Source organism: Oncorhynchus tshawytscha, linkage group LG15 (genome assembly GCF_018296145.1).
Source record: "Oncorhynchus tshawytscha isolate Ot180627B linkage group LG15, Otsh_v2.0, whole genome shotgun sequence".
In the NCBI taxonomy this organism is placed as follows: Eukaryota; Metazoa; Chordata; class Actinopteri; order Salmoniformes; family Salmonidae; genus Oncorhynchus; species Oncorhynchus tshawytscha.
This window is the reverse complement of record NC_056443.1, coordinates 20,610,809-20,635,344: the sequence shown is the minus strand read 5'-3', so window position 1 is coordinate 20,635,344 and position 24,536 is coordinate 20,610,809. Positions and strand designations below refer to the sequence as shown.

The window sequence follows — 24,536 nt, the reverse complement described above, 5'->3', positions numbered from 1 at the left end:
ATCACAACTCAGGTCCACATGTGTTTCCCCAACTTCGTAGTTGGTGAAGAAATGGTGCATGTAGTTGATGACTGCTCTGCTGCCTTTGCTGGATGACATACCTTCATCAATCAAGTAGTTGACTTGTTGTGGTATTCCTTCACAGTGGACACCAAACAAACCACACTTGTGGGGAGTTAAAAAGTAGATGGGACCTGGCTGCATAGGGTCAGAAGGATAGAGCACCTGCAAACAACAAAATAACATTAAGATCAATTTATGAAAAGAAAATGTAACGTAGCGAAAATGAAAATGTAACGTAAAACATAATGTATGTTTTTAATAATTTGTCGGTAAGTTTTCAGCTGGCGCTGTACTTATCCTGGGATAGTGTAAGACCTAGAGGCTCAATCCCCTCAGTGAGCTTGTCTAGGAGTGGGGTCAAGAAGGGGTTTTACTTGAGATGGGAGTATCTAGAGTTGACAATTGAGTTATGCCATTGGATGAGTTGGTGTTTTTGTGCTATGAAGTACCAGAAACAAGATTAGAACCTTGTTGTAGGGACCAAACTGAACGATAATTTATAGCGAATGCTATCTGGCTACGGGATACTCCTTTCCAATTATTAAGTTTTCCTTTGTGAACTGTTCCTAATATCTGTGGTTTGTTATGTCGACTAGGTTGGGGTGTATCTTTGCTATAAAAGATCTCAGTAGCCATTGTGTTGTCACTCTCAATGGTTCATTAGAAATAGGGAATCATCGAAAGTCATTGCTATTGCAAAGCTCTTATTATTAAAGATGTAGTTTAAGTATAACTCTGTTAAGTTTATCTCTCCTCATTTGGTAATACAGAAATTAACCACCACAGACTCTACAGTCGGCGAGAGTTGTAAACATATGAGTGGTGCACATTTTAGGATTGGTGTCAGATTAAAGGAGTTTGGTTGACATTTTGATGTTCTGGCAAGAGCTTTTTGAACAGGGCTTTTCTTTTTCTACATTGAACATTTATGTGGCAGCCATCTCAGCATGTCACGTAAGGTTTGATGGCTCAACCCCGGGGTCTCATGCACCTGATGGTGCAGTTCTTGAAAGGCGAGCATCGGTTTAGACCAGTGTCTAAGCCTATGGCACCGACCTGGGATCTGGCTTTGGTCCTGGCCACTCTGTATTAGCCTCATTTTGAACCATTGGAGTCTGTGGACCTGGAGGTCCTTTTCTACAAGACGGCCCTGCTCATGGCAGTTGTGGACATCTATACGCGCTATCAGTACACCCTCCCTCTTTGGAGTTTGCGACTTGCAACTCCAAGGTGAGATTACGTCCTACATCGAAGGTCATGCCTATATCTTACAGCTCTCTAGCTTTCAAACTGTTCCCCTTTTCATGTCCTCCATTTGTTTCTAGTGAGCAACGAAAGTTGAGTGGCCTGTGACCATTGCTTGCTCTGTGCACATATATTGACCGGCCCAGGGATTTCCCCGTTTAGACCAGCTTTTTGTCTGTTTTGCTAATCCATCTTGGGGTAAGGCACTTTCTAAACAGCATCTTTCTCCTTGGCGTATGCCAGCAAAGGGCAAGGTTTGCATAGCGGTGTGCATGCTTACTCCACTAGGGGTGTGGCAGCTTCTTTGGCATTGTTCAGGGGCATGACAATTGGTGATAGGTTCCCACATGCCTTTGTGAGGTTTTATCGCTTGGACGTAACTGCTCCCAGTCTGGCTCATAGTGTTCTTATGGCTGGGTCTGGGAGAGGGTGTTAGGCAGCACGCTGGTTGCGCATTTATCCGGGTTACCACAGTTCCCTTGTGGGAATGAGCCTTTGGCTGCCTTGGTGTCCGGCAGTGCACAGATTGCACATTTATCCGGGTTACCACAGTTCCCCTGTAGGATTGAGCCTTGGGCTGCCATGGTTCATCGATGAGGAAGCGTGTGAATGCACATTATCAAGTCACAGCAGGTGCTCTGTTTTTTTGGACTAGCAGTTCCTAGTGTGATTTCAGGCATTCCAGACTCCTCAGGTACATGTGTGAGCCTTTTTGGAACCATTCAGGTCTATGGACTTCGTCATAGTTGAAGTTAGACACCATTTTATCAGGGTTACCACAGTTCTGTGTGGGTTTGAGCATTTAGCTATCGTGGTTCATCGACTCTGGTCAATGCTATGCAGAGCGAGTATGCTAGTATGCGCTGCCAAGTTACAGCAGTTGTTCTGTTGTTGTGGACTTCCGGTTCCTTGTATGAGTTCTGACATTTCAGGCTTGTAAGGTAAGTATTGTGCTATGTGTGGGAAGTTTCTTGGAACTGTGGTGTCTATGGACTTGGGCTGCAGCATGTCAGTACGCATAGTCAAGTTGCAGCAGGTTTCTGCTTCCCTATATGGGGCTCTGACAGCTCAGGCTTCTTGAGGATCTGATAGTTCAGGCTTCTCGGGTAAGTATTAGGGGAAAAGGTACCTTCTGTAAGTCCCCTTTTGGAGCCGATGGAACCTCTGTGTGCTTGGGCTGCACCAAGTTTGGTGCCCTCTGAGTTGGCTTGGGGCATGAATGTGTGTCCCCCATAGTATGTTATATTGAGTGACCTGAAGGAGAGAATGAAGTATAATGTATTTTGACCCTGAACCCTGACCATTTCAGAGATGCAAGGCAGTCAGATATAGGGATGCATTACTTTGCTGTACAAGATTGTGAAATTGTGACCTTCAGGAATGGTGTGTTTTTGATTTATGATAGTAAGTAACACAGAAGTTTAATAATACATAACTGTCTGGCTTTTGTATGTGGAAATTATACCTTTCATATAGATTCATATGGAGCCTTGGTTTTATTACAAAAGGTGCAGATTCCATGATCCAGCATCTCATTTGGCAGCTTGCGTCTGAGTCAGTCCAGCCAGGAGAGTCAAGGTAATTCACTTATTTCACCAATTTACCATTTACAGAGTTTTATAGCAGGCATATTTGTAACCTGTATTTTAAGATAAAATGTAATATTACCTGATGTTCCTCCAATAAAACATTTATTGAAAATGAGCAGATTCAAATAATAAAATCCTTTGGTTTCAGAGTATGATTTTCCCCTGACTCTTACCGCTCTTGTCTGGCTGCATCAAACATTGTCATTGTGATTCTACTGTGATTCTACTGTCATGGGGAATATGCAAGGAAAGGAACAAAGGACTTAGAGGTATAGAAAGACTCATCATTTGCATCTGATGTGCATATTAATAGCTACTAATCGACTTACTGTTATGTATGTTTCACAGTAATGTTCGACGATGTGTCCATGTAAGAGGAAAATATACTGCTTCAGTAAGATTCCTTGTAATACTGTACTTAATGTCATTTTTTTACTGCCTATTTTTTTATCTGAACTGATAGATTACCAACTGCACCAGTCCATCAGGTAACCTTTAGCATATAATCTCCCCCCATAGAAATGATTAGACTACTAATATTATTAGATACATTATTAAACTTTAGCGATCAGAGACCTGATCTCTAAATAAAGGCTACATAAAATGCAAGAAAATGGGATAATATCATTTTCTCCTCACACGAGGCACCAAATATAAGTATTATTAACTACACCGTTTGTTTTGGTCAGAAACCTTACCAATTCCTTCATTTGAAACATATATTATATATATATATAATATCTCCTTCTCAAGAGAATCATACCGGATTGCTGAACTACATAACATTTGTTTTGGTTGTTATCATCATCATCTTGATTGCAACTAACATATTCACAAGCGGAATTACAACCCAGATTACAAGAGGCCGGATAGACAGAGCTGAGCGTCCTGTTGGGCTGACACTACCATGTTTATCTTCTATGATCAAATGTAATGCAGCGAAACTCAGAATACCTTGAAGGTATAGGTGGACTAAAAGCCAAGGCTCCTGCTAACTGCATGAGTTCTTCAGTTCAGTGATCTACTTGGTGGAGTCAGAGGAGCACCACCTATTGGTTAACAACCACCAATTCTAGCCAATAGTTATCTACCCCAGGGGGTGGATAGAATGCCCAAAATAATGATTAGACGCAACCTTAATTGGTGTCATCACTGTGAAAACATATTTTTTATGTTTACTGTAACCCAGAACATTTGTTTAAATGTTATAATTGACAATATACACTATGTTTAACAAACTTAAAATGGTAAATTGTGGGAACTTCTATGATGATAAACTACAGCCTACAGACTAATATCTTATCATTCTCTCTCTCAAACCAAATGTAAGAGTGGAAAATCAGTGGTTGGTGGTAAGAAAAATTTTATCTTTTGTCATTTTATGCAGCTATAGCTCTCACATTATGTCCCGCCCCTAATCACAAATTACTTTCATCTAAAGACGTAGTTCTTCCTTCATGGACTGGCAGTGTGTATCTAAACACAGAATGGTACACATATATTTATCAGCTCTTGTCATCTACAGCTTGTGTGAGTTATCTAAGCCATTATGATTTTGTGATTCATAGTTGAGACTAGGTTTAGGTATAGTAGTGCATGAGTGAACAGAAAGTTCTATGTTTGGGATTGTTTCTAAACCTTTGTCTTCTTTCTTTCAGGTCTGACCCCTGTTGTGTCTGCCTCTCCTCCGCCTTCAGTGGTAGCCCAACCTGGAGATAATGTCACTTTTCACTGCACGGATGTCACTGGTGCTCCAGGACATGTTGGCTGGTTCAAGCAAGACAATGGCTCAGAGCCCCTATGCATCGCATCTATGTACAGCTCTGAGCCAACTGTCCAACATCATAATGGTTTTCAGCCCAGCCATATGGAAATGTTCATCAGCCATAGAAACATTTTCCTCCAAATCACAGAGGTGGATGAAGCTGATTCTGGTGTTTACTTCTGTGGGATGTTTGATAAATACATAATCTTCACCAATGCGACTGTCCTGAAGGTCCAAGGTAATCATTTCAACAACTTGTCTGCTATGACTCCAACTGCCCTAACATGTATCTGATGTATCAGAGATATTATTGAGAAGATGTTGGAGATATAACTCTATCGTACTACAGTGGAAATAACTGCAGGAATGTTTAACTCTCCTAATCGTCCAAAAGGTCGCAACATTTCAGAAAAGGACCTTACAGAGAACTGTGAAGAAGGTATGTTTATTCTGTTATGTTAAGTGAGAATCTTTCGTAAATTCATTAATATTATCTACCATTAAAGTACAGCAGAATAGAAACAAAGTGCAACGGCATCTTAAAGCAATCCAGACTGAGAATCTTCCATTGGTAGCAAACAGGGTAATGTTTTAAATAGTTCTGATTCTGATTGAAATCGATTTTGTAGGAATGTACCTCATTCCATTGGTTGTGATCCTGGGTGTTGTAACTGCGGCACTACCTATAGTCTTCCTCATCCTGGTCCTCAAGATCAGACGAGACACAAAAAGACACAACACAGGTAGAAGCCCATTTCATGATAATATGGGGCCTGTGAACTAGAATGAAATGATATGTTCACCTCTTCTCTCATCCCAACTCTCTTTCATATCCTATTCAGGAACTGATTCTCAACAACAACCACAAAGTGATCAGGTAAACACTGTATGATTAAATACTGTATGTTCAGCCATATTTTTTAAATACAATTCAGAAATACTAATCAGAAACACTGTAAATTATAATTGTATGTGATGATATTTATAAATCTACAGATACAAGATCCAGATACATTGAATTATGCCGCCCTGAATTTCACCTCCAAGAAGAGGAAGATGGAGAGGAGAAGAGAGAAGGAGCTGGACCCCCATGTAGTGTATGCTGCTACAAGATGATAAAGTGGAGGAGGATGGAAGAGGAGGACAATTGGTTGGCCATATCTTTTTGGTTGGCCATAAGTTCAAATCTTGCTATATTGTATCTGTATAGTTAAATTAAATGTATTGAAATCTAAATCAATCTCTGCAGTGTATGATTAAGCTATAAGGCCTGAGGGGGTGTGTGATATGGCCAATATACCCCAGCTCAGGGCTGTTCTTGAGCACGATGCAACGCGGAGTGCCTGGATACAGCCCTTAGCCGTGGTAAATTGGCCATATACCACAATCCCCAGAGGTGTCTTTTTGCTGTTATAAACTGGTTAACAATGTAATTAGAGCAGTAAAAATGAATGTTTTGTCATACCCGTGGTATACTGTCTGATATGCCACGGCTGTCAGCCAATCAGCATTCAGGGCTCGAACCACCCAGTTTCTAATTGTGAATTGTATCTCAGGGTGACTGTAGCCCTCTCCAACTCAGTTAGGTCAGTGGTATAGAGTGTGGTTAGAGAGGAGGAGTTAGAAGTAAAAACACAACTGTTTAAGAGCCACAGAGTAGTTGCCTTTTTTGGCCTCTCTTAACTTAGATCTCTGTTGTGTGTGTTGGTGATTTTTTATATTTTTTATAGGGTGACCCTGAGGGACAAAGTACCCAGCAGTAGACAACTGTATTATACTGATCACTTCTAAAGATAAATAAAGAGTTAAACCAAAATAGCCTTTGTCATGATGTTATTCGTCAATTAGCATTTCCTCTCTTGGCTTTGCACTGATCACAGCCCCCTATTTCGAGAAGCACCTTTTAAGGAGAATATGATTGGGGTCTGAGTTAGAGGAGGGGCAAGGGAGGAACACATCACTTCCTGTAGTGAGAAGAAGAAGTAGCTCAGTGTAGAGTGAAACCTGCTGAGGTGAACATCACTGGGCCTCTCATAGACTGAGCGATGAGATGGCTATTATGTCTCTTTCTCTCTCTCTCTCTCTCTGAGTATGTTTTGCCAGATTTACTGTCCACCTGCCAACCGAGTGTTGTTGGTGAAGCATCTAATCTTTGAATCTCTTTTTTAAAAATGGGCAAAATATTTAGGTGTGTGTCACAGGTGTGACTGATTGCCTCACTAAATATCCCTTTTAACCCCTGTTTCTGTTTGTTTGAGGTACGGCCGCCCACAGGAATTGAGGCAGTCCAGGGGCATGGTGGATCCCTTTGTTGGCTGAGAGCGCATGCGTTTGTTGAGATCATACAGAGGACTTTCAGTTGAAGCAATGCTACTAAAGAGAGAATATGTTTTCAGGGCTTCACCACTTCCTGTGTCACTTTCTGTTTGTTTTGTTTTTTCAATTTTGTGTTTTGTTTGTGATTTAGAAATTTAGAAAACAACGATGAAAGGGAACGTGTGACCACCGCTATTCCCTATTAAAAAGTGTTGTTTGTTGAAACTGTTGTCTGCCTCTACTTTACTCTGCCTGCTCATCCCAGATCCAAACAAACCAGTGTCCGGGTTCCCAAAGGCATCTTAAGGCAAAGTTAATAGTTAGAACCATAGGATCCTGTGTTTCTAATAATGAATTTAGCCTTAATATGCTTTAGGGAAACCGGACCCTGGTCACTTTTCCACCAAGTGTAAATGTGTGGGTGGTTTGAGAGGCATTTGACAATAACGGTGATGTGAGACAGAGACACTGATCAGCTGTAACTTGTAACTTTCCACTACATTTAGGCCTAATGCATCATTCTCTTTCTCTGCTTAAGACGAGCACCCAGCACTACACTTCTCTTCATCTGTTCATCTGGACGATAAATACCAGACCAATGCCCCTCAGTTAGATGTGAAAAGTATGTGAAGAATATAAACAAGCTAAAATGATTTCCCATACCCTAAGCATTCAACAAGACTACAACATCCAGGTTCTCTGTCACTTTTCGTGAAATAAAAAACTATTTTCCTTCATGATAACCTCTGGCACCTCTGACCAATGTGCTCAATACATACTGTAACAACTTCAAATCAAATCAAATCAAAGCTAATTTTATTTGTCACATACACATGGTTAGCAGATGTTAATGCGAGTGTAGCGAAATGCTTGTGCTTCTAGTTCCGACAATGCAGTAATAACCAACAAGTAATCTAGCTAACAATTCCAAAACTACTACCTTATAGACGCAAGTGTAAGGGGATAAAGAATATGTACATAAAGATATATGAATAAGTGATGGTACAGAGCGGCATAGGCAAGATACAGTAAATGGTATTGAGTGCAGTATATACATATGAGATGAGTATGTAAACAAAGTGGCATAGTTAAAGTGGCTAGTGATACATGTATTGCATAAAGATGCAGTAGATGCAATCAGTATCAATGTGCAGAGTGATATTTATTCATGTTTACATACAATAGCTGCATATACACAGGGATATGGCAAAAGCAAGTAACATATTACATAAATCTACTGACGTTTGTCTTATATGTATCTATTTCCTGGTGGTGTGGATGATGATGAAGATGGTCAGACAGCAGAGGAGACCTCCAGTTATTATGATGGAGAGAAGGATAAGGATTCCCAAGTCACCTTTTAAAATAAAATACCTTACTCAGTCACAGGCTGTTGAATAAGATGCTGGGTCCTGGAATCTGTACCTTTTCCAGAGCAATAAAATGTTAATTCAAGACCTCAATCTCAATCTAGTTCAGGTACTATACTGTAAAATACAGTAGATACAAAGTGTATTGTCAGAAAGAATATGTTTAAATCTTAAATACATAGGCATGATCCTCCCTTTCGTTTGAATAGTACGTTTGCATTAATACAGCTGGCCCTACTGCTGCAAATAACTGAGAGTTGGCCAGGCAGAGTTTTGTCATTGCCCTTCTCTGTAGATAGATCCCCATGATGTGTATACTGGTCGTGTATACTGGTCTGTCAGATGAGAGTGAGAGTCAAGGGGTTGGCGGTCTTACATGAATGGAGTGATGATCCACAGGCCTGATTGGGGTCCTCTATAAGTGTCAGTTAACGCCCATATCCTGCAGTTTGTTCTTCGTGGTCTAATTGAAGATATAAAAGTTTACAGTGCCTCAACCACAGCGTGAGGTGACAGGAACGTGAAGGCTGGAGCCAGTGATGGCCTGATATTATTGGTTAGTAGCCATGACACCCAGACTTATCTGAAGGCTCTGATCATGAGCCAAAAGCCCTGTTTCTGAAAAGATCTGTCTACTTTTGTAGCTACAGCCAGGCAAGGGTTAGGGTTAAGGTTAGGCTAGGTCTTTGGTTGGGGCTGGGGTTAGGGGTTATGGAATCGCTTTAGGGTAAGTGGATAGCTAGTTGAACATCTATAAACCATCTGTAGGGGACTATCTAAATAATGCATAACCAGCACTAACTCTGATAGGCTGTAGCCTTGTGGTCTCCTATGAACTCAACCGAACCCAAACGCTTCCTCAAACATGTTAAACCTTGTGGTGTGTTTAACTGTAGGTCATTTACTTTGATGTGCACATATATTTAAACACTTATCTTTTGATATTCCACATAAAATGCCTTTAAATGTATCAGTTCAGCTTTCTGTAAATTGACATTGCTGTCCAATAACAAGAACCACACCCCCTACCAATGAAATCTCTCACTGTGATCTCAGAGTGAATGAAGAGGTGTTCTCTGATTCACAACCAGACAGATCAGAATAGATCTACACACAGAATGGCCAGTATAGGCCTACTATTTATTTATTTTATCTCATACTTTTATAGCCTACTGGACTCATAGAGTCGGCAGGTAGCCTAGTGGTTAGAGCGTTGGACTTGTAACCGAAAGGTTGTCATTCTGCCCCTGAACAAGGCAGTTAACCCACTGTTCCTAGGCCATCATTGAAAATAAGAATTTGTTCTTAACTGACTTGCCTAGTTAAATAGAGGTATTTTTTTTATAAACAGGGATCTTGTTGGCGCGAGTGACTCTTTGAACTTACAATGGCTAGCCCCAAGTCATTAATTTTTTTTATTGTGCTTTATGCTATTTGCCTCATGCTTTGTTGACTAACTTGCTTGTTTATCCAACCGTGGGACAGACTATGTTTGTTCCCACACTCGGGACTCTGACTCTTTATTGGTTACAAGGACTCTTGGCCTTCCATCCTATTCTAACCACCTCTCACGGGCTTTGCATTCATGTTTCCTGATGAAATTGCTGTACAATATGATCTTGTTGCCATGTGATGCACATTCAAATTTCACATCCCTTCTAACGCGACTATCCCCGATGCTCCTCCCTCTTTTTCCTGTGCCCCGCTACAAGGTTTCTCCCTGCAGGCAGTCACTGAGTCTGAGGTGCTAAAGGAGCTCCTTAAACTTGACATGAAAACAACATCTGGGTCAGGTTTAGATCCTTTCTCGGTTTCATGGCAGCCACGGTTCGTCCTTTATTTAAAGGGGGAGATCAAGATGATTCTAACTGTTATAGGCCAATTTCTATTTTGCCCTGTTTATTAAAAGTGTTGGAAAATCTTGTCAATAATCAACTGACTGGCTTTCTTGATGCCTATAGTATTCTCTCTGGTGTGCAATCTGGTTTCCGCTCTGGTTATGGACTGCAACCTTAAAAACCTCTTAGGGATAGGGGGCACTATTTTCACGTCCGGATGAAAAGCGTGCCCAAAGTAAACGGCCTGCTACTCAGGCCCAGAAGCTAGGATATGCATATTATTAGTAGATCTGGATAGAACAAACTCAGAAGTTTCTAAAACTGTTTGAATAATGTCTGTGAGTATAACAGAACTGATTTGGCAGGCGACACCCGAGCACAATCCATCCAGGGAAAACATTTTTTGAGGTCAATGTGTTTTCCATTAGGTTTCTATGGGAAGCCCTTTTTAATAGGAATCTGGTTGCAGTTCCTATGGCTTTAGAAATTGGTTGATGTTTTTCTTTTGAGAAATGAAGAAGTTGTCCTGTTCTTCCCATGTGTCACTCAGATGGACTCAAGTCTTTTGGTGCGCGCGACCTGGAACGCGCTTCATGTTGTTTTTATCCGGTATTTAAAACAGTTTATCCCGTCTTAAAGTTTATCGATTATTTACGTTTAGGGTACCTAAGGTTGGATTAGGAACGCTGTTTGAAATGTTTGGACCAAGTTTACTGGTAACTTATTAGACTTTGTAGGCATGTTGGGCGAGTTGGAACCAGTGTATTTCTGAATTAAACACGCCAAAAATTTGACATTTTGGGGATATAAAGAAGGACATTATCGAGCAAAAGGACCATTTGTGATGTTTCTGGGACATTTTGGAGTGCCAACAGAAGAAGATCTTCAAAGGTAAGGCATTTATTATATCATTATTTCTGACTTTTGTGTCTCCACCTTCCTGGTTGAAAAGGATTTTCATGTGTTTGTGCTGTCCTCAGATAATCGCATGGTCTGCTTTCGCCATAAAGCCTTTTTGAAATCTGACACTGCGGCTGGATTAACAAGAATTTAAGCTATGTTTTGTTGTATTACACTTATATTTTAGTGAATCTTGAATATAGATTTTTCTGTAGTTTGAATTTGGTGCTCTGCAATTTCACTTGGCGCGGGAAGGGATCACTAACAGGTTTCAAAGGTCCCCAATTTTATTACCATTGCCCTTGATTCTAAGCAATGTTGTGCAATTATTTTTATTGACTTTTTATTGACTCTGAGGGTTTAGAAATAGTAGTCACCTCATACAAGTACTTGGGAGTATGGCTAGACAGTACACTGTCCTTCTCTCAGCATATATCAAAGCTGCAGGCTAAGGTTGAATCTAGGCTTGGTTTCCTCTATCGTAATCACTCCTCTTTCACCAGCTGCCAAACTAACCGTGATTCAGATGACCATCCTACCCATACTAGATTATGGAGATGTAGTTTATAGATCGTCAGGTGAGGGTGCTCTCGAGCGGCTAGATGTTCTTTACCATTCGGCCATCAGATTTTCCACTAATGCTCCTTATAGGAGACATCACTGCACTCTATACTCCTCTGTAAGCTGGTCATCTCTGTATACCCGTCACAAGACCCACTGCTTATTTATAAAACTCTCTTAGGCCTTACTCCCTCTAATCTGAGATACGTACTGCAGCCCTGATCCTCCACATACAACACCCATTCTACCAATCACATTCTGTTAAAGGTCCCCAAACCACACACATCCCTGGGTCGCTCCTCTTTTCAGTTCACTGCAGCTAGCGACTGGAACGAGTTGCAAAAAACACTCAAACTGGTCAGTTTTATCTCCAGCTCTTCATTCAAAGACTCAATCATGAACTTTACTGACAGTTGTGGCTAATTTGTGTGATGTATTGTTAGCTCTGCCTTCTTGCCTTAGTGCTGTTGTCCATGCACAATAATGTTTGTACCATGCATTGTGCTGCTACCATGTTGTGTTGCTACCATGTTGTTGTCATGTGGTGTTGCTGCCATGCTATGTTGTTGTCTTAGGTCTCTCTTGATGTAGTGCTGTGGTGTCTCTCTTGTCGTGATGTGTGATTTGTCCTATTTGTTTAATCCCAGTTCCCTGCCGGAGTTCTTTTGCCTTTTGGTAGGCCGTCATTGTAAATAAAATTGTGTTATTAACTGAATTGCCGGGTTAGCCAATGTACAATCATTGGATAATAAAGTAGACGAACTACGAGCATGTATAATCCTACAAATATGTAATATCTTATGTTTCACCGAGTCGTAGCTGAATGACAAGATGAAAAACATACAGCTGGCGGGTTTTACACCTTTTCGGCAGGATTGAACAGCCGCCTCTGGTAAGACAAGGGGTAGCGGTCTATGTATATTTGTAAACAACAGCTGGTGCACGAAATCTAAGGAAGTCTCAAGATTTTTCTCGCCTGAGGTATAGTATCTCATGATAAGCTGAAGACCACACTATTTACCAAGTTAGCTTTCATCTACATTCATCATAGCTGTCTAATTACCACCACAAACCGATGCTGGCACTAAGACCTCACTCAATGAGCTGGAAACATCCATTAGCAAACAAGAAGATGCCTGGAAACTTAAATCCGTTTTACATCATTTCTACCAGTATGTTAAATGTGCAACCAGAGGGAAACAACTCTAGACCACCTTTACTCCACACACAGAGACGCGTACAAAACTCTCCCTCGCACTCCATTTGGCAAATATGACCATAACTCTATCCTCCTGATTGCAGCATACAAGCAAAAACTAAAGCAGAAAGCACAAGTGACTCGGTAAATAAAAAAGTTGTCAGATGAAGCAGATGTGAGTAAGACCTTTAAACAAGGCTGTAGGGCCAGACAGATTACCAGGACTAGTACTCGAAGCATGCGCTGACCAACTGGCAAGTGTCTTCACTGACATTTTCAACCTGTCTCTGAATGAGTCTGTAATACCAACATGTTTCAAGCAGACCACCTTAGTCCCTGTGCCCAAGAACACTACGGTAACCTGCCTAAATGACTACCGACCCATAGCACTCACGTCTGTAGCCATGAAGTGCTTTGAAAGGCTGGTCATGGCTCACATCAACACAATTATCCCAGAAACCCTAGACCCACTCCAATTTGCATACCGCACCAACAGATCCACAGATGATGCAAGATCTATTGCACTCCACACTGCCCTTTCCCACCTTGATAAAAGGAACACCTATGTGAGTATACTCTTCATTGACTACAGCTCAGCATTCAACACCATAGTGCCCTCAAAGCTCATCACCAAGCTAAGGACTCTGGGACTAAACACCTCTGCAACTGGATCTTGGACTTCCTGATGACTGCCCCCAGGTGGTAAGGGTAGGTAACAACACGTCTGCCACGCTGATCCTCAACACAGGGGCCCCTCAGGGATGCGTGCTTAGCCCCCTCCTGTACTCCCTGTTCACTCATGACTGCACGGCCAGGCACGACTCCAACACCATCATTACATTTTCCGATGACACAACAGTGTAAGCGTGATCACCGACAATTATGAGACAGCCATTTGGGAGGAGGTCAGAGACCTGGCAGCGTGGTGCCAGGACAACAACCTCGCCCTCAATGTGAGCAAGACAAAGGAGCTGATCGTGGACTACAGGAAAAGGCGGGCCGAACAGGCCCCCATTAATATCGACGGGGCTTTAGTGGAGCGGGTCCAGAGTTTCAAGTTCCTTGGTGTCCACATCACCAACAAACTATCATGGTCCAAACACACCAAGACAGTTGTGAAGAGGGCACGACAACACCTTTTACCCCTCAGGAGACTGAAAAGATTTGGCATGGGTCCCCAGATCCTCAAAAAGTTTGACAGCTGCACCATCGAGAACATACTGACCAGTTGCATCACCGCCTGGTATGGCAACTGCTCGGCATCTGACCGTGAGGCGCTACAGAGGGTAGTGCGTACGGCCCAGTACATCACTGGGACTACATACTAGGAGGTGTCAGAGGAAAGCCCACAAAATGGTCAAAGACTCTAATCACCCAAGTCATGGACTGTTTCTCTGCTACCGCATGGCAAGCAGTACCAGAACGCCAAGTCTACGACCAAAAGGGTCCATAACATCCTGAACAATTAATCAAATGGCCACCGAACTATTTACATTGATTTGTCATCTGCATAATGAATGTATTTGTTATGTGTCAATTAATGGGGAGGATGAGCTTTGTGTATGGAAAGTTACTGTGAGAGCAAAGGGGAACATAATGTATGTCCAAATTCTGTTGAGTATGGTGAAGAGAAGGTCACTAAGCATCATGGAGAAGGTGGGTGTGACTTTTCTTCACAGATCAGAATCCTGGTCCTTCTCTCCATCATAAGAATTGCAGTTCTCCTCTGCTGTCTGACCATCTTCATCATCATCTACACCACCAGGAAATAGAGTAGTCACTATCTGGCCAAGTTGCAAAGTCAAAAGACCCGCCTAGTTCTCCAATTTATCTTCGAAAATCAAATTTGAAAACTTTAAATTAAGACCAAAAGGCTCCGTTTTGTTTTCATAAATGTTTAGGACATAGACCATTTTGATTTTGCAGCTTGGCCATCTAGTAGGAAATAGATAAAGCTAAGGCCAATGTCAGAAGAGGTTTTTATCACTAATCAAATAAAATAAAATGTAATATACACATTAAATCTAATGTTCTATTTCCTGTTGTTGTTAATATTGTCTGACCTTAGGCACCTTTTCTGAGATGTCGTGTCATTTCAAACATATTGGGACCTTATGTAGAGGAGTGGCCAGTAAGAAACACATCACTTCCTGTTGTGACAGGAAGGAGCGGCTCAGTGTTGAGTGAGACCTGCTGAGGTGAAAATGACATGGCTCTCGTTGACTATCACTGGGGGATGAAATGGCCTTTGTATGTTACACTGAAGGAGAGTATCTCTCTTATAGAAGTGCCATAAAATAAATGAATGCTTAGCACCTATGCATTTATATTTACTATCAATTTACTTATTGTTTTCTCTTTTTCAGTAATGATTAGTCTTGTCCCAGTAATAGTATGTTTCACCAGTTGTAATGTGCCTGCCAACAGATGCTATGGATGGTGAAGCACTTGTGGGGTTGGGGCTGAGGGACACCACCAGTAACTTTCCACTGTGTGTCATTATCTCCCTATTGAAAATGAGCAACCTGGGCCACAGGATGTCTGGCATTCAGCTCTCACCACACCACTCAGTGCATCAAAACCACACATTTTCTTTTCACACCTCTCTTCATCTGTTCATCTGGTCGAAACACCAGACCCCGCTGCTCAATAAGATTAGTGTGTAAAGAAAACAAACAAGGCCATTTTCATTCTCAAGCATTCAGCAAGTGTACAAAGCCCACCTCTGACTCATGAACTCAACACATAATGACTTCAGTTTACAATGCTATTTATTCATGCTTACAATAGGTGCAAACACAGGGATTTGGCAAAAGCATATACAAAAAACGTACAAGCAATATGCTAGGTAATATATGCTAGGAAGACATATTCCCCTCCAGTGACTTTGTCCTTTGCTTTATCTATTTATTTGTGTTATAGAGGAGGATGCAAATGATGAGGCAGCATAGGAGAACTCCATTTCTTATGATGGAGAGAGGGAACAGGATTCCTATCTGGGATGCAAAGTCACCACCCTCAAAGTCCAACGTGATCCCGTTCCCAAACAGTATCTCCCCACATGAGGCCACAGCACAGTAGTAAGTCCCAGCATCAGAGAGGCTGAGGTTCCTCTTGGGGAGGTTGTAGACACAGCTCTGTGTAGGAGACCCAGCCTCAGGGCTCTTCTCACACTGATCACTCCTGCCTCCATGGGTGTAAATGATTCCTGGATGTGATTCTCCTGAGCCATGTCTGATCCAATAGACACTGTGTTCTCCTGCACAGGTCTCAGTGTGTATTGTACAGTTCAGAGTCACAGAGTCTCCTGGCTGGACTGTCTCAAACACAGCCTCCTGAACAACATGCTGGGTCTTGGTATGTGCACCGTTCATTGCACATGAAAACAGAAAGGTTCTACTGAATAAAAGTATTGAATTAAATATTCATTATAAGATTATCATAAACAAAGATTCTGACAAGGCCACGTAATTGAACTTCTGAAATACTTATCCTCATGAACCCGAAATTCGTGGGGTCATAATCGCGTTCACGACAGTAATATATCCCCACGTCTGACACCATGGCATCTGAAATAGTCCTCACAAAAAGGCTCTTGCTCCTCCCCGCAGCAAACTGAGGTTATTAAACACCCAATTGAATGTAACTGTGTTGGAAGCATAAAGACTTAGCATTAACATTGGAGCTTGTTCAACTGTGAGCTTACACCATTAGCGGTAGACTGTGGTAAGCACGTCAGAAATGAAGCGTTCTAAAATAACTGTTTTTCCAGGGATGAAGGTCTTCCAAACATCAGACTGAGTGACAGCAGCAAGAGATAATGCTTAAAAAAAAAAAAATCATTTTATTTTTATTTTTTATTTAACCTTTATTTAACTAGGCAAGTCGGTTAAGAACAATTAACAATTACGGCCTGTATTACAGTTTTTTCTGATTGCTTAGGCATTATCTTTGAAACTATAGGCTATTTTTGCAAAACTCTACACACTAACCACAAAGCCTTACACCAAACCGGCAAAACATTATACATCTCTTGCAAAAGCAAACAATTCATGCAAAACTCTTCAAACTCTTTTAAAAATGTTGTTTTTGCGTCAGTACAGTACACACAAACCATCATTTGAATAAGCACACGAAGCACCAACTACGCAATGATATTATAAATGAAAAACACTTTTGCTTTTTCTGAGTGCAGGGCATAGCAGTTTCCCCATCCTCGCCTTCTCCCCGTCCTACTTCACCTCTTCCTTCTCCTCCTTCTCCTCCTCCTCCTCCTCCTCCTCCTCGTCATCGTCCTGCTCGTCCTCCTCTTCCTCCTCCTCGTCCTCCTCTAGTTCTCACCCCTCTGACTCTCTGTCCAACATTGGCCACCATTGTTGTCCAAACCAAATGTTTACATGTGGCCTATTTATAGTGGTCAAGCTCTGATTTGTAAGCAAATTCATTATCTAAAAGTGTTTTCACGTGTCAAAGTGGAAAGGCAATTGGCGAAATAGTGTAGCAATGTAGAGATCAATGTTTACAGTTTTGCTAAAAGTGTGTTATTAAATTGCACACTGGGTGTAAAGCAATCAGTTGTGTTTACAGTTTTGCAAAAAGTGTGTTATAGAATTTCAAACTGAGTGTAAAGCAGAGAACGTACATTGAGTTTGGCACACTTGGTAAATGCATTGGCTACAAGTGTTAATAGTTGCAGGGATAGTGCTTCAAGAATCACTGTTAGTGTTTAAGCATTCAGAAAAAAACTGTAATAAAGAATACACATATCATAGTTCAAGCATGTACTGTAACAAGTTCATAATAGTTACACGGTGAACACCATGAACACACAATATAAACTACATGACCAAGAGTATGTAGACACCTGCTCATCAAACATTTCCCAGCTAGCAATGAGGAATCGGCCCAGATGCGGCCCTCTTCCAGGAGGTCGGAACTGATTGAATCGGCCCAGAATCGGGTGTCGACTCAGCCCGGGAATCAAAATTAACGACTGCCCAGAATCGGCCCAAGTGCATCAGACCGTTTCTGTCTACCAGAATTCAGCCAACTTTGCCGGCATCTTACCAGAATCCCCCCCAGAAGCGTCCCGATGCAATTTTAAATAAATGTATACAAAATTACCCGATTCAGCCATTTTAAATATTACTATTATACATACAAATTATACCCATCCACAAAAATGTTGTGTCGGAGGAAACACCATACACCTGGTGACCGTGCATGCGCCTAGCCTGCCACAGGAGTCGCTACAGCACAATGGGACAAGGACAATTGTGCGTCACCTCATGGGTCTCCCGGTCACAGCCAGCAAGAGTCTTGAACCAGGATCTGTAGAAACGCAGTTTGCATTGTGAGGCAGTGTCTTAGACCGCTGGGCCCCTTGGGAGGTTCCATCCATAAAGTTGTAATGCTTATCAATTGCCTTGCACAAAGTATAAAAATACTAAAAATACTACATATGACTCAAAGAATTTCATTTAAATGTTAATTCTATTTTTTGATCACAGAAACAATGAGGAAAATATGGAAAAATAAATAATGAAATGTTAATTATATGAAACAGTCCGTGTAATCATCTGCCAGAGAGTAGCCCCAATCGGCCCGAGCCCCAAGTAATATATACATTTGGGCCAGATAACTCTCACCGGAATCGGTCGTTGCACCAATTCATCCCAAAGGTGTTCGATGGGATTGTGGTCAAAGCTCTGTGCAGGCCAGTCAAGTTCTTCCACACCGATCTTGAGAAATCATTTTGGTATGGACCTCGTTTTGTGCACAGGGGCATTGTCAGATCTTAATTTGAGCTGTATCTTGCCGGAGCAGGATCCGGCACCTCTCAGATTTGACTTTGTTTGTTCCAGCACCTATTTGCCCGGATACCTCTTGCGACATTAATTATTAATTCTTTCACTGTTCGCACTGTAGATGTTCTAATAAAAGCGATCCGCGTTAAATCAAATTGCCCCCCAGAAAGACCATTATGTAAAAGTGCTGTAAATATTCTGTGTAATCATCCTATCCTGTCACACTGATTCCAGACCTGCTCTCTTCTTTGTACATAAGTTATGGGGAGGGCCGGCGTTGTAAGTAACTGATCTTGACACAGGTCTTGGTAGTGGTGGTCAGCTAGTGAAGAGGTCCCTACATAATCACATCACTTAGCGTAGGCTTAGTCGTCTCACTACTGAATTTGAATCGTGGGAAAACCCCCCCAAAAAATGGGTAAGAAAAGACAATCGAGTTTGATGACAATTTTCAAGTCAAAAAATCCAGAGAAAGATGGTGAATCGAACCCAGAATGAGCCAGAGAACTGTTATTGCCGGAGGAGAGGAGTGAGGGGCAAACTGTTCCTGATGGTGATGCCTTAGCTAGCAGCACTTGCCAGTTCAGCATCACCACTGGCACCTCCACTAGCTAGTAGGGCTGCTAGCGAGTCAGACTCAGCGGGGAGATGGAGATGTGGGGGAGGGGGTCAGTGCATCCCCTGGGGAAGTGCTCGGAGCAGGTGTAATTTGCAGTTCAAGTACAAGCAAACATATAACCCCTGGCTTGTCATTCATAATTTCAAAGTTGGGCTGTACAACATGCAAAGGTAGGGAGCTTGGGTCTCGAAACGACTGGATGGGTTAAACTAGCAAAAGAGTGGGTGGAATGTACAATAGGTTAACATCCTTCGCCTCAGAAGTAAAAAATAAATAAAAAAATACCCCTCAGAAAAAAATATTTCATACCAAGGCGCATTTGGTGGCAGCAAGCCTTGTAGACAAGGCTAAAGAGGACACCCAGGTTATTGTTATTAACACTCAAAATGAAAAAATAGACACTACAGCCAGAGTCTTCCGAACAGCCTTAGAAGGAGGCTAGATGTCACAGCCACAGGCCCACTCATGGCTTTGAGCAAGCAATGGACTCTCAGAAGTTAAATTTGATTTGATGTATGGAGAGTCATTGTGTGGAGGTTTTGAAAACAATGGTAGGACATGTTTTGTACTGTGAAGGTAATCTGAATATAGTTTTTTTCCCACATACTTTTGTATATATAGTGTAACTGGCCTTACCTACTGGAAATAACAGAGAGCTAGAAAGACAGTTTCGTCATTATCTTCCTCATGTGTAGACTAGTCGTTCTGTCTGTCAGATTACAGTGACTGTCTTACATGGCTGGAGTGTTGGGCCCAGGCCAGGACTGATTGGCTATTCTGAGACCAACAGAGAAGGATGAGGACAGCCTTCTCTATCATAGTCCTACTTCGAACAGCGAACTCTGAAGTTATGAATAATAAATAGTCATGAATAAAGACATGAATAATCACATGGTTAATCAAATTCTATGTCAAGGACATCAGACTGCTAAACAGCTATCACTAACTCAGAGAGGCTGCTGCCTACATTGAGACCCAATCACTGGACACTTTATAAATGCATCATTAGTCACTTTAAACAATGCCACTTTAACCTCTCTGGTACAAGTGGGACGCTAGTGTCCCACCTCGACAACAGCCAATGAAATTGCAGGGTGCCAAATTCAAAACAACAGAAATCCCATACTTAAAATTCCTCAAACATACAATTATTATCCACCATTTTTAGGATAAACTTCTTGTAAATCCAACCACAGTGTCCAATTTCAAAAAGGCTTTACTGCGAAAGCTAAGTCCAGATGAAAAGTTTTTAAAAAGTACAATAAAGGTTAATAGAAACATGCCAAACGATGTTTAAAATCAATCCTCCGGTTGTTTTTGTCATAAATAATAAATCATATTTCAACCGGACAAAAGCTTTGTCAGTAGGAAACGAGAAACAAGAAAGCCGTGTTCCCGATCAGGCGCATGACTGATGAATGGAAATGTCCACTGGCCACTGATTGAAAGTGCTGTAACTCCCTCATTTTTCATAGTAAAAGCCTGAAACAATGACTAAAGACTGGCCACATGTAGAGGAAGCCACAGAGCTTGTGAACTGGGTCCTAAGTCTTTGTATGGTGGATAGGCTTTCTATGGAAAAACAGCCTTTTAAAATAATAGTACTTCCTGGTTGGATTGTCCTCGGGTTTTCGCCTGCCATATCAGTTCTGTTATACTCACAGACATTATTTTAACAGTTTTGGAAGCTATAGAGTGTTGTCTATCCAAATATACTAATTATATGCATATCCTATCATCTGGGCCTGAGTAGCATGCAGTTTAATATGGGCACACTTTTCATCCAAAATTCCGAATGCTGCCCCCTACCCTAGTGAAGTTAAATAATGGCACGTTAATAATGTTTACATATCTTACATTACTCATATCACATGTATAGACTGTATTTTACACCATCTATTGCACCTAGTCTATGCCGCTCGGCCATCGCTCATCCATATGTACATATTCTCATTCACCCCTTTAGATTTGTGTGTATTAGGTTGTTGTTGGGGAATTGTTAGATATTACTGCACTGTCAGAACTAGAAGCACAAGCATTTCGCTACACTCGCATTAACATCCGCTAACCATGTGTATGTGACCAATAGAATTTGATTAATTTGATTTGAAGGTGGACTCCAATCAAGTTGTAGAAACATCTCAAGGATGATCAGTGGAAACAGGATGCACCTGAGCTCAATTTCAAGTCTCATAGCAAGGGGTCTGAATACTTATGTAAATGAGGTATTTCTGTTTTAAATTTGTAATACATTTGCAAAAAACTGTTTTTGCTTTGTCATTATCGGGTATTGTGTGTAGATTGATGAGGGGAAAGAATGAATAATCCATTTTAGAATAATAAAATGTGGGAAAAGGGAAAGGGTCTTAATACTTTGTTAATGCACTTTATGTAAGTGTCACTTCTGCTTCCTGTAAATTGACATTGTGGTCCAATACCAACTACTACGCCCCCTACTACTTCCCCTACATTTTGACCTCACTGTGGTCTCAGGGTGAATGAAGAGATGTTTTCTGATTCTCAGCCAGACAGCGCAGAATAGATCTACAAACAGAATGGCCAGAACCTTCCTACAAGCTTTACTGCTCTATGGATTGAGTAAGTAAGCTACTGCTAATTAACATCGAGACTAAAATTGATTGTATCATCTGTCCTAGAACCAAAGATGAGGTGATCAGAGTGCATTGCATGATAACGTTTAGTGCACCCCTTTTTTCTAACATGTACATGTGATATCACCGATTATAGTCAATAACGTAGGACTTTGTTCTTTGTGTTTCAGCTTTGGTCTCTGTTTTGGATTCTCAGTCTCAGACTATGGTGGTCCGTACTGGGGATACCATCTCCTTGCAGTGCTCCAATGTTACAACGGCTGTGTGACACACAGCCTGGTTCAAGCAAGTCAACGGATCAGAGCCTGTGTGTATCTCGTCTATGTACGGCTTTAATTCAACACCTGATCTCCACAATGGTTTTGAAAGGAGCCATTTGGAAATGTTCAGCAACAACACCACTATCTTTCTCAAAATCACACAAGTGGAAGTAGCTGACTGTGGCCTGCATTTCTGTGGATTGTTTCCACAGAGCCACATGTTCTTTTGTCAACGCAACATATCTAAAAATTCAAGGTACGTTTTGAACAATTTATTTGGCTTTCGATACATTCGAAAATGTTTAGCAAGCTAATCATGAGTTGTCATGAAACAAAGGCAAACCATTGCTGGTCATATTTTGTAGAATTGTATTTAGAAAAAAAAGACTTCTCTATTCTTACACATCTCAATGTTACAGGGCACAATGGTGGTGAGGAAAACCCAGAGTCATCTAAATATGGTGAGTTTCTTCTTCTTTCTCATGCAGATCCAAAGCCATGTTTCAAAAAAGGAATCAAAAAACACAAACATGTTTTTGCTCTGTCACAGACTGATTTGATTCCATTTGATGTATTAGGAGAGTGTAATGGAACTATCAGTCGTGTAGCAGAGGGTGATGACATAGCAGAGGATGATGAGGGAACCATGTGCCTCCTTCCCCTGGTTGTGATCCTGGGTGTTGTGACTGCTGTTCTAATGATAGTCATCCTCATCCTGGTCCTCAAGATCAGAAGAGACTCAAAAACACACAACACAGGTACGATGGAGGACCATAAACGTTTTCAGCAAGGCACATGTGTCAGATTTTAGAATCTAAATTGTGAAAAAACCACATGCACAGGATATTTCTCTCTGACCAAATGTCTGTACGGTAACACAGAGTAAAATGTATGTTTAAACAACTGTTTGTGTCCTGACCCAAATAATGATTGTTCTTATTCAGATATCAGGGCTCAACTGCAGCCACAAAATAGCCAGGTAATAGAAACTGTTATATTTACTTGTTTTCGTACATTAACAGTACTTGATTAGAGTTGTGTGTTTTGTTGAGATTTGTTTGATATGTGTAGTCTTATTATATGTTTTCTACAGGTTCCGGATCAGGACCCAGATTCTCTGAACTACACAGCACTGAGTTTCTGTCAGAAGAGGTCCAGAAATAAGAAGACACCTAAAGGTCAAATGATGGAGATGGAGCCAAATGTTGTTTATGCTGCAACAAGATAATGTCAAATGTTTTAATGTTGATATCAGTGTAGCACTGATGAAGAACGAATATAATCTTTAGAATATTTTTTCCCTTGTAATATAGAATTTACTGATTGTTGTTGTGGTGCTCTGTAACCCAATAGAGCTCGCCAGCTTTTAGTCCTAAAAAACAGAAATGAGTTAGCCATGGCTCGTTGGTCAAAGCCTATGGGAAGATTAATGGGTTTTTTGGAGAGTTTTTGGATAAACAACAGAAATAAGGTCTGAGGATAACACAGGCTTAGGAGATCTGATAAATTTTGTTTAGTCAGTTAACATGACCTTTATGAATTATGAAGCCTTTATGTGCTTTTTTGGTTACATAAATGCTTCAAAATTCTTAAAGTGACGTAAGCTAATGACGATATATGACATATAAGATTTCCTAAACCTGTGTTATCCACAGACCTTATTTGCAGCGTTTATCCAAAACACTTACCAAACCCCATTTATTTCCCCATAAACTTTGATCCTCTTGAGACATCAGCTATGGTTGGGGCTAGAGGTGCTACTACCGTGTTGTGCTGCTGCCATGTTCTTTCGCTACCATGTTGTCGTCATGTTGTGTTGCTACCATGCTGTGTTGTTGTCTTTATGTATCTTTATGTAGTGTTGTGATGTCTCTCTTGTCATGATGTGTGTTTTGTCCAACATTTATTTTTAATCCCAGCCCTCGTCGCCGCAGGAGGCCTTTTGCCTCTAGGTAGGCCGTCATTGTAAATAAGAATTTGTTCTTAATTAAAACTTCTTACGGCTGAAATCCCGTTAACCTGTTGAGTGTAGGGGGCGGTATTTTGATGTTTGGATGAAAAATGTACCCAAATGAAACTGCCTATTTCTCAGGCCCAGAAGCTAGAATATGCATATAATTGTCAGATTAGGATAGAAAACACTCTAACGTTTCCAAAACTGTCAAAATATTGTCTGTGGGTATAACAGAACTGATATTGCAGGCGAAAACCTGAGGAAAATCCAACAAGGAAGAACCTAAGAGAAACAAATCTCCCTGTTCCATTGCATGCCTTCCTTCCATTTAAAGGGATATCAACCAGATTCCTTTCCCTATGGCTTACACATGGTGTGAACAGTCTTTAGACATAGTTTCAGCCTTTTATTCTGAAAAATGAGCGAGAATGACCACATT

At 41.2% G+C, this 24,536-nt stretch overlaps 1 protein-coding gene and 1 pseudogene across 2 annotated transcripts; one reads left to right on the top strand and one right to left on the bottom strand.

Moving 5' to 3' along the window:
• Positions 1–3,380: 3,380 nt before the first annotated feature.
• Positions 3,381–7,170, top strand: LOC112214672. Of its 2 annotated transcripts, XM_024373585.2 has the most exons (6): positions 3,403–4,427; positions 4,556–4,900; positions 5,057–5,101; positions 5,292–5,405; positions 5,505–5,539; positions 5,659–7,167. In XM_024373585.2, exons 1-6 carry the CDS (start codon positions 4,355–4,357, stop codon positions 5,776–5,778), a joined length of 732 nt encoding a protein of 243 aa, XP_024229353.1. In that variant the 5' UTR covers positions 3,403–4,354; the 3' UTR covers positions 5,779–7,167. The 2 variants fall into 2 exon arrangements, with proteins under 2 accessions (XP_024229354.1, XP_024229353.1); XM_024373586.2 differs by lacking the exon at positions 5,292–5,405 and having other exon boundaries at positions 3,381–4,427; positions 5,659–7,170.
• Positions 7,171–13,473: 6,303 nt separating this feature from the next.
• LOC112214873 lies at positions 13,474–20,090 on the bottom strand (annotated as a pseudogene).
• Between the last annotated feature and the right edge of the window lie 4,446 nt (positions 20,091–24,536).